The sequence below is a fragment of the Rhipicephalus microplus genome, chromosome 7 (assembly GCF_043290135.1).
Source record: "Rhipicephalus microplus isolate Deutch F79 chromosome 7, USDA_Rmic, whole genome shotgun sequence".
NCBI classification, from domain to species: domain Eukaryota; kingdom Metazoa; phylum Arthropoda; class Arachnida; order Ixodida; family Ixodidae; genus Rhipicephalus; species Rhipicephalus microplus.
In genome coordinates, this window is record NC_134706.1 from 30,038,456 (window position 1) to 30,048,724 (window position 10,269).

Consider the following 10,269-nt stretch of genomic DNA (forward strand, 5'->3'; position numbering starts at 1 on the left):
TTAGATCCCGGATCACCCTAGAGACCGAGTTGCGGTAACGTAGACAATACAAACCCCGGCCGCGAGGGTTGACATAAGCGTACCCAGTTTTTAAGAAGTCGTCAGCATGGGAGAACCCGCTGATGTCTGCATTACCGTACTTCTCTATCGGAGCCTGGTAAACCTTTCCCATGACACCTCGCGCAGCCTCTATAGCACAGAAACACAGACTTCAGGATAACAATGAGACCTCGATGTTGCTAGCAACCGAGGGGGAGTATATGGCAGGATGAGAGCTGGTACGGTATAGTGCGCAGCTCCCACTCTTACAAAAAAAAAAAAACACACAAGAGGGTGGCTATTCTTACCGAAAAATTTTATGCACTTGCTGCACTACTCCGAAGTTTTTTTTAAAGCATATCGGTCTAAACAGTTTAAATTCTATTGAGAATTCAGTGCATAATCGTCGATAAACTGCACGCACAACATTGCACTGAGCGAGAACGACATGGCCGATGTCCAAGTCGTGCGTTGCTTCTGAAATGACGTCGCTATCTAGCGTGGCCATCAAGGACAGATCCTATACGATTGAAATTCCGCGCGTCCTCTCACTAAGCTCAGAGGTGGCGGCAGAGCAAGACATTACAATGAAGAAAGAAAAAACAACACTGAGTATGCACAGTGATACCGATTAAACAGTTCCGGCGTATTTAAGAGAATAAGAAGTCACATTGTTTTTGTCGAGAACGTGTTCTCACGTCGCTTACAGAGAAGCAGCCTCCCTGATCTTATAGATAACGCAGGCCGACGTTAGTCCGGCCCCTCATGCATGTCGATTACGTCACTCCTGACTTCAAACGAAGCGGCGAGAGAAGGTAGCGCACCTCTCGGCATGCGTACCCCTTCATATAGTTCACACACTGCGGCGCGGAGAGGTGTCCTGCTGCAAGCGATAAAATGCCCATTAAACAAACAGGGTGTCCGTATAACTCGCGGTTCCTATACAGGTTTGGTTGAATATTAAGATCCGGGATGGGTGGCTAGCCTGGCGTGTGTAGTTGTGACAGGCGGTGTTGTTGTGGCTATTGTGTCAACGGTGGTACTGTGATGAGCTTGTGGCAATGATGGCGTCTTAGGTGAAAGCGTGCTTCAGGCGCTTGGCGCCACTGCGGGCGCCGACGGATCGTTGGGAACATCCACACCATCCACGTCGTGAACCGGTGATGGATGACCTGGCACTACGCCGTCCACTGAACCTGCGATGCAACCCAGATACGAAGAAGTTTAGCTGAGAGCTCATCGTCAGTTCTACACTGAACATTTCTAATAATTACGAAAGAATCACGGGGCACTGGCCTGGAGCGCAATGGAAAGAGATTAGAAGTGGCCTGGGCGGCGCTCACGATCGAACCTCGCACTGGGCCCAGAGTTTCAGCAGCAACAGTGTGTTTTTTTAAAGGACCTCGTGTTATCTCTGAGGGCACTGGATTACCATAGGTCCGGAGCCGACATTTGGCGCCCAACGCGGGGCGCCAGACAAGCTAAGCTAAGACGGACAAAGACTGTTCCCAGATGACTGACTGCAGAAAACTTATTTCAGTGCCAAGTTGAGTTATCTGACGGAGAAAGGGGTGACTTGTACCCGAAGATATATATGGTGGAGGTAGGCATATGGCATGGTCATCAACACACGATATAAAGGAAACGACACTAGGTCAAACATAGTGAGAAGCTTGAGCTTTTAAAAATGCATGTCACTCCCTGAGCTCCATCTTCAGTGATGCACCCAACCCCCTAATGTGCAAAGCTATTCCCTAATTCTTTCAGTTACTGTTTTAGACAGACTTCTTTTTTAAAATCACAATGCCGGTGGGGTTGGCCTGTATAGGTGGTAATACGCATTGTTTTTTTAACAGACATCAAGTTCACAACTTGCAATCGTTTACGCGTTCAGTTTTCACTTATGTGAAAAAAGACACGGGCGATCCCGCAGCAAGCTTCACTGAGCTGCCATTACATACACTTTTTGTGTGCTGAGCGCCGTATGTTTATATTCGGTATACCTTGTGCATTAGAATATCTGTAAAAAAGGAGTATCTGTTGCTCCTTCTTGGGGTGTCCTGACTTGCCACGCATATGACTCCCTTTAAAGATGCGCGTTAACACCTTTTGGGAGTGCGGTGCCTCTCGCCACTCTTCGTAGGGAGTATAATGACCTGCTGAAGAGAGTGAACGTGTATCTTTAAAAAGAGTCAATTGCGTAGCAAGTCAGACCCCACCCAAACGAGCAACAGTTTCTATTTATTTTTTTTAGATTGCACAGGAGGTGTGTTCCGCATTCAATGACCTGAGCAGACATTGGGTAAGTGTAGTGGCTGCAAAAAGCGCTGACTGTAATAAATTCACCCACATAGTATAGGTTAACTGTTCGTAAATACACTCAGCGTATAGTATAGAGAGAGCGTTCAGTGAACGCATATACTTACCCCCAGAGATTAATAGTGCCGCACTGTCTTCGCAGTAGCTTGGCCTAGTGCAGGTGTAGTAACACTTGTGACGGTTGCAGTTGTCCAGGAAGCAGATGTAGTTGCAGTCGCGACCACTGGCAACAGTCCGTCGCGGCGGGTAATCTTGCGCCGACGAAAGCGCCACCACCAGGAGAACCACCAATGGCAGAGCCATGGCGAGGGAAGTTCTGGACGTCATCTTCGTTTCTGCATGGTGGGAGAACCGCAACCATGGTGTATACGTAATGACATAACGTTAACAATCAGTCAACTTCAAGTGGGCACTATCACTGGCTTTCCTATTCCGTTGGAGGATACAACTCCCCCCACCCCCTCAAGTCGCTTAATGTATAGCTATGGTCGATTATGGTATAACTCAGTTGCTAGATGCTCATAGGAAGATGGTGGCTTTGAATGTACAGGAACTGATTGAGCACAAATTATCACTGGAGTGAACGTTTGGCAAGAAGGCATGTCTTCAACCGAGAGGCAGAGTACATTGTGGTGTAGCAGTTTAGAGCGTGGTTCTGTAGCTGTAGTCCGAAGCAGAGCTTTGCGGCATCCGCTGGGACCCTTGAGATTCATCTTTTGTAAGTATGAATGAAACCTAGGCCTGAGGCAATCGACAATGGAATGAAACAAGGTGTCTGGAACTCGATCGAGAAATGTAGGAGGTAGAGAGAGAATAAGAAAGAAAAAAAAAGTGATAGCAAGAAGGTTAACTAGACGATCGTTCGGTTTGTCATACAGAACAATGAGTTAGCCAATGCGTAACAAAGAGACAAAAAAAAAACTAAAGACGAGCACTGCACGTACATTGAAGTGAAATTAGGCCCACCATAATAGTGTGCAGAAATTGAGGTTCGGCTCGAAATTCGAATGACGCACACGCGCGCCGTTCTGAGCATATCTTTGTGCTTATTATGATAACCTGTTATGGCGAAATCAGCGGCGATATGATCAATAAACTATACGAACTGATAAGCCTAAAGGAGATTTTTTTTCTTTTTAGTTAGGTGCTGACTAGCCTCGTGCCTCGGTGCAAGTGGAGAGGCTGATCGTGGAGAGCACTACCCTTGTCGTTTTAGCTGGCCTTATCCGAGAGACGATGGTGCGGTAATAGCAGAATTTGTTAACACGTTTGCGTTGCCCCAGTAATTGTGGCTCCCGAACCACTTAAGTTACCAAATCATGTTAGCACGAGAGTAATCATTAAAGATTTCAAACTTACAGAGCACTACGAGACTCGATCGGGAGACGCTGAATTTCCCAGCAATTTGGAATTTTTAGTTACGGTCAACTGTACAGCTCATGTTTCTAGCGCGCCTTAAAACAGGCCGTAAATCTAACTACGAGGATTTCTGCCAAAGCAGCGATAATATTAAGCTTGTTCTTGAGTCTCGTGGTCCCTAAAGGCCGGACGTTTCATGCAAAATAAGTTCGTAATAGATCTGCATTGCCTTCTGTGTAGAAAACCATTTGTGAAAAAAATCTAGAAACATATTCGCGTTCTGTTTTCACGGCACTTCATCGTGTTTCTAGATTAGGAAAGGCATTCAAATTTAATACATATTGTAGCACCGAAAGGCGGGCGAGTTGGAACTTATCCATAGTGGGCAGCGCACAAAAGGAAACACACAAGAGAAGGAATCAGGACCCAGCGCTTGTCCTGATTCCTTCTCTTGTGTGTTTCCTTTTGTGCGCTGCCCACTATGGTTAATACATATAACTGTATGGATCATGGTAGGAAACGTAAGACCGGCATTGCTACGAAGGCACGCTCACCTCTATGTTGTTCGCTTCCGGAGTTGTACACTGGTATGGTGACCATGGACCCTGATGAGCGCAGCTATAAGTAGCTCGCCCCTTCTTTAACCTCCTCCTCCGCCTATACTTCTCCCTCGCTCACTAACCAGTCCCATTGCTCGAGCAGCGGTCTGGGCGACATCAACAACAACCGCACACGCAAAAACAAGATCAGCTGCGATGGACACTTGAAGATGCGGAGAGAAGACGTACACCTGCTAGTCCCCTTGGCAGGAAAGTGGTCGCGCCGTAGCCTGTTCGTCCGGCGCTGCTTTGACATCGGACATCGCGATGACCCCTTCAGCTATCGGACAGTGCTTCCGGCCATTCGCCGACAGACTGGAAGACCGGTTCCCCACCCCTTCGCAGCCTGGCCGGGATGCTGTGAGGGTTAAGGCCGCTGCCCCTGCCAGCAAGGGGTTTCTGTCTACTACGCCAGGGCGACATATAAATTACAGCGGTGGCGGACACTTTCACTGATATATGCGGTCGACCAACAGGGTCACCCTTCCCTGCATGTCATTTTGGCCGATGTACGTTGCATGTTGTATCAATATATAGCACTTATTCGCACCGTAAAACAAGTCACCTGGGGGTACCGCAGGGATCATTGTTAAGGTCCACTCTTATTCTTCATATATACATAAATGACCCTTTCACAATGCCTAAATTCATCTGACTGTATTCTACACGCTGACAACACTCCTATTTCCTGCTCAGATAATAGCATTGATTCGTTATTGTGTAAACTTAACCACGACAGGGATAACATGGTTACCTGTTGTCAACAAAATAAACTACACATTAAGGCTACGAAATCCGTCATTTTTTTTTCCGCTAAGCAAAAGAATTTTTCAGGATCTCCATCATGCTTCAAGCTCACCACACTAATCTTTGTTTACCACGCTTTCATTCATGCGCATATCAATTATTACATATCATAATGGGGAAACGCTTATCCGGTCCATTTATCGCCCTTGCAGCACACTCGAAATCAAGATATTCGTAGCTCACCCCTTCCTCTCATGTCAATGTACTCGGATGAAGTTTTGCACTCTCTCTCTCTCTCATCCTCCTGCTCTATGTCTGGGACTACAATAGCACGCTGAACGTTGAATACCGTTGCAATGATGATGGTAGGAAAGCGGAGTGTGGACGTGACGTATGATTGAAAGAAATAGAGTGGTAAAAATCCACTCATAAATTGATAGAGTTATTAATGTAGTTCACAATAAAACAACAAACCACATGGGCCGACTGCTGCACAGGCGGAGTATTGCAGGCTGCCAAGTTAAAAAAAAAAGGAGGGGGGATAATTAGGACTGACGACAAGTAAGAATTTCGGAGAAATAAACAAGGTGAAAAAAAAAAGAACGTTAACCACTATTAGAGAAACCGCGACCAATGAAAAACGCCAGCGAATGAGAGGAATTTATTGAAACACTTTTTGTTAGTATTTAATTCGCAATTCTACTGGTACATACATAAAGGCAGACAGCAAGCATGTCGGCGATGGTCATGGCACATCTGTAATATGCGTCAACACGACGGGATCTGGTTAGACCACGTAAGGCGGGCATTTGCGCCATTAACGCCACATTACCCAAGACGATGACGTTCAATACAGGCAACATCACGCGCAAGTACCCACAGAACCGGAGCGTTACAATATAAACAAACCTGGCTCAGACTATGATGGATGATATATGCAAATCGTCTCAGGTAACTCAAGCCCAGACTAAACATGTAAGACGCGTATAAATGAGCAAAGCGAACCGAATGCATACCTTTCGAACGTACTATCCTGCTATTATTGTGATAGCATTAAAGTTAGTTTTAAAGAAACTATGACATCGACGTCGGTATCGGCGTGGGCACCGGTGACTGTAAGCGAAAAAAAAAAAAACATCATCTTGTTCACGACCGAAAAATCGAGATACATGCGTATGAAATGATAGCGTGGATAAGTATGTGTCCTAACATATATACAGTGCCACCTCTGCTTGAAATTACAACGAAAACAACTTCATCTGCTTCAAAATGCAGTGAAAGCAACTTACATGCTTGCAACACACACACGAATCCTGTGTACAGACATCGCAATACCACATTCAAAATGCAGCAGTACAAGCAACCGGGTATAAGAACATGTGATTATCATAACGAATTCGTGGTTTCCAGTCAGCCATCCATTAGAAAATGCAAACACGTTACTGTGCGTTTTTTTTTTCTTTTCATTAAGACCTTGGAACAAGGTAGGCATTTGGAATTATTGCTCTTCTGGTTATTTTAGGCAGTATTAGTTGAAACAAGACTTTTAAGCGAGTGTGCTTCGCTCTTCCTGATTGTGTTTGCAAACCGGACTGAGTTAAAATATATGGGCTGGTGAATCTTCGCGTCTGTATTTGTTGTGGATAACTCAAGCGGATTTTCTTTGAATTTCTTCTGTAGACTGGTCAGGTTAGCAATCGTATGTGGAAACCGGACTGTGTTAGTGCGTTCAGTAACTGGCCTTATAATTGTGTGTTTGGGCTATTGGTTTCGTTGGCTTTGTTGAGGGCGCTAGGCTTTGTTAAATGCGAAGCATATCTTAGTGAACTTCTGCGACTTTGAGCGTATCTATCTATCTATCTATCTATCTATCTATCTATCTATCTATCTATCTATCTATCTATCTATCTATCTATCTATCTATCTATCTATCTATCTATCTATCTATCTATCTATCTAGCCGCCTACGACTTTTAGCTCTCCTTGCCGTTTTGATTATGGTATCAATACCAAACTTGGTATGGCACAACATGACTGTATGAAGAATATACTTCACTAGTCATAACATGAAAATCATGACATGTATGTCATGAATGTCGTGATTACATGAATGTCGTGTTACATTTCATCTCCCTGCAGTTCTTGCAGTGGTTTCGTTCACATGGCATGTTGCAAAACTGGTATGGCATGGCATGATTGCATGGAGAACACACGCGACGGAAGCTAACATGAAAGTCATGACATGCGTGTCATGTAACAACATGACTACATGCCACGCTCGTGATGCGCAAGCGGCCGTTTCGCTAGCTTCACTTACACCAAACTTGCTATTACGGGACGTGAATGGATGACGAAGGTATGATACTGGTGCAAACATGCTAAACATGAGATGTGTGTCATGTAACAACATGACTACATGCTACGCTCATGATGCGCTCGCTGCGGTTGCGCTAGCTTCACATGTGCCAAACTCGGTATTACGCGACGCGAACGGACGACAAAGGTAAATGACACATCCAATCATGACAATCACGACATGCGTGTCATGTGACAACATGACTACATACCACACTGATGACGCGCTCGCGGCCGTTTCGCTAGCATCACATATGCCAAATTTGGTATTACGTGACGCCAATGGATTACGAAGGTAGGCGACTGGTGCAAACATGATAATCATGAGATGCGTGTCATGTGAGAACATGACTACACGCCACAGTCAAGGCGCCAATACATTTCGACGTGACGCGGTGCGCGTGCTCGCCGGCGTTCATTTCGTCGGGTCACGCCGCGTTGCCACGCCAGGCGCCGGTCCTGCCATATACTCGCAGGCGCGTGGCGTTGATTTCACGCATGCGCGTTTCAGCGCGTCCGGCGTCCCTCTGTCACAAAAAGAGGAATATGCAGTGTTGTCTGGGTAACGCATCGGCGCGAAATGGAGCATGTCGCATTTCGCACCGGCAACGCCTCCTAGAGGAGGCGTTGGCACCGGTTGCCGTCGGGCCGCGCCGAAGGACGCTGGTCGCGCCTGGCATCAGGCTATAGAGAGCTCGCGTTTCGCTAACGTTGCGCCGCTGTGCCCAGCGTGCGCGCGTGTCAACGCTACATTGGAGTATATTGGGCTCTTCATGATGCGCTGGCGGCCGTTTTGCTAGCTCCCCATATACCCAATTCGGTGTTACGTGACGTCGTTGGCATAGGGTACCAGAGTCTTGGAAGAACGCTAACATCATCTTAATACATAAGAAAGGAGATGACAAGGACTTGAAGAACTACAGGCCAATCAGCTTGCTCTCTGTAGTATACAGGCTATTTACAAAGGTAATTGCTAACAGAGTAAAGAAAACATTAGAATTCAATCAACCAAAGGAACAAGCAGGATTTCGAACAGGCTACTCAACAATTGACCACATTCATACTATCAATCGGGTAATAGAGAAATGCTCAGAATATAACCAACCCCTAAACATAGCCTTCATAGATTACGAGAAGGCGTTTGATTCAGTAGAAATATCAGCCGTCATGCAGACACTGCGGAATCAGGGCATAGGTGAAGTATATATAAACATTCTGGAAGAAATCTACAGGGGATCAACTGCTACCATAGTGCTTCATAAAGAAAGCAACAGAATACCAATCAAGAAGGGTGTAAGGCAGGGGGACACAATCTCCCCAATGCTATTTACCGCGTGCTTACAGGAGGTTTTCAGAAGCCTAGAATGGGAACAGTTAGGGATAAGAGTTAATTGATAATACCTTAGTAACCTGCGCTTCGCCGATGACATTGCATTGCTGAGTAACTCTGGGAACGAATTGCAACTCATGATTACGGAGTAATACAAGGAGAGCAGAAAGGTGGGTCTTAAAATTAATCTGCAGAAAACGAAAATAATGTACAACAACCTCGGAAAGGAGCAGCGCTTCGAGATAGGTAATAGTGCACTTCAAGTTGTAAAAGACTATGTCTACTTAAGGCAGGTAATAACCGCAGAGCCTAACCACGAGATTGAAGTAACTAGAAGAATAAGAATGGGGTGGAGTACATTCGGCAAGCACTGTCAAATTATGACAGGTAGATTTCCACTATCCCTCAAGAGTAAGGTATATAACAGCTTTATCTTGCCGGTACTTAGCTACGGAGCAGAAACCTGGAGACTTACAAAGAGGGTTCAGCTTAAATTGAGGACGACGCAGCGAGCAATGGAAAGAAAAATGGTAGGTGTAACCTTAACAGACAAGAAGAGAGCAGAGTGGATTAGGGGACAAACGGGGGTTAAGGATATCATAGTTGAAATAAAGAAGAGGAAATGGACATGAGCCGGGCATGTAGCGCGCAGACAGGATAACCGCTGGTCATTAAGGGTAACTAACTGGATTCCCAGAGAAGGGAAGCGGGTTAGGGGGAGACAGAAGGTTAAGTGGGCAGATGAGATTAAGAAGTTTGCGGGTATAAATTGGCAGCAGCAAGCACAGGACCGGGTTAGCTGGCGAAGCATGGGAGAGGCCTTTGTCCTGCAGTGGACGTAGTCAGGCTGATGATGATGGTGATGATGATGACGTCGTTGGATGAAGAACTATATGACTGGTGCAAACATGATAATTCTGACACGCGTGTCATGTAAGAACATCCCAACATACCACGCTCATAGCATGCTCGCGGCCGTTTCACTAGCTCCACATATACTAAGTTTGGTATCACGTGACGTGAATAGATGACGAAGGTAAACGACACACCCAAACATGATAATCATGACACAGAAGTCATGTACGGCATCATTTACCCCCACCTCATAACGTTGTGCTGATTTCAAAGTGACATATTAACATTTCTCATTTGTGCTTCGCATATCATCGATTCCCACTGTACGTGGGATCTGCCAATTTTTAAGAAAAATTATTTGCGTAGCACTTTCGGAATTATATTAGTGATCGATTTCTTCATTCGAGGTCAGTGGTTGATTATATGTGTTGGTTGTTTAATGGATATCAGAAGTTAGTGTAACTCGTAAATGTTTATGAGCCTCAACCTCATTAAGAGAAGTGGTGTTAATTGCGTATGCGAAGTTTGATAGCTTTGTTTTTAGCAGCTCACACTCTTTACCCAAAATTTTTCCAAATTTATTTTCATCTGTCACTTGAAACACCAATTAGCTAAGACAGCTACAGAATCACTACGATCATTATGGAACCTGTAAGGCTTCATTTT

The 10,269-nt window shown here is 45.4% G+C and overlaps 1 protein-coding gene across 1 annotated transcript; it reads right to left on the reverse strand.

Annotated features, from left to right (window-relative positions):
* Positions 1-994: 994 nt before the first annotated feature.
* Positions 995-4,374, reverse strand: LOC119180325 (uncharacterized). Its single transcript, XM_075868911.1, has 3 exons — positions 4,272-4,374; positions 2,466-2,693; positions 995-1,235 (listed from the first exon to the last, which is right to left on the reverse strand). Exons 1-3 carry the CDS (start codon positions 4,315-4,317, stop codon positions 1,129-1,131), a joined length of 381 nt encoding a protein of 126 aa, XP_075725026.1. The 5' UTR covers positions 4,318-4,374; the 3' UTR covers positions 995-1,128.
* Between the last annotated feature and the right edge of the window lie 5,895 nt (positions 4,375-10,269).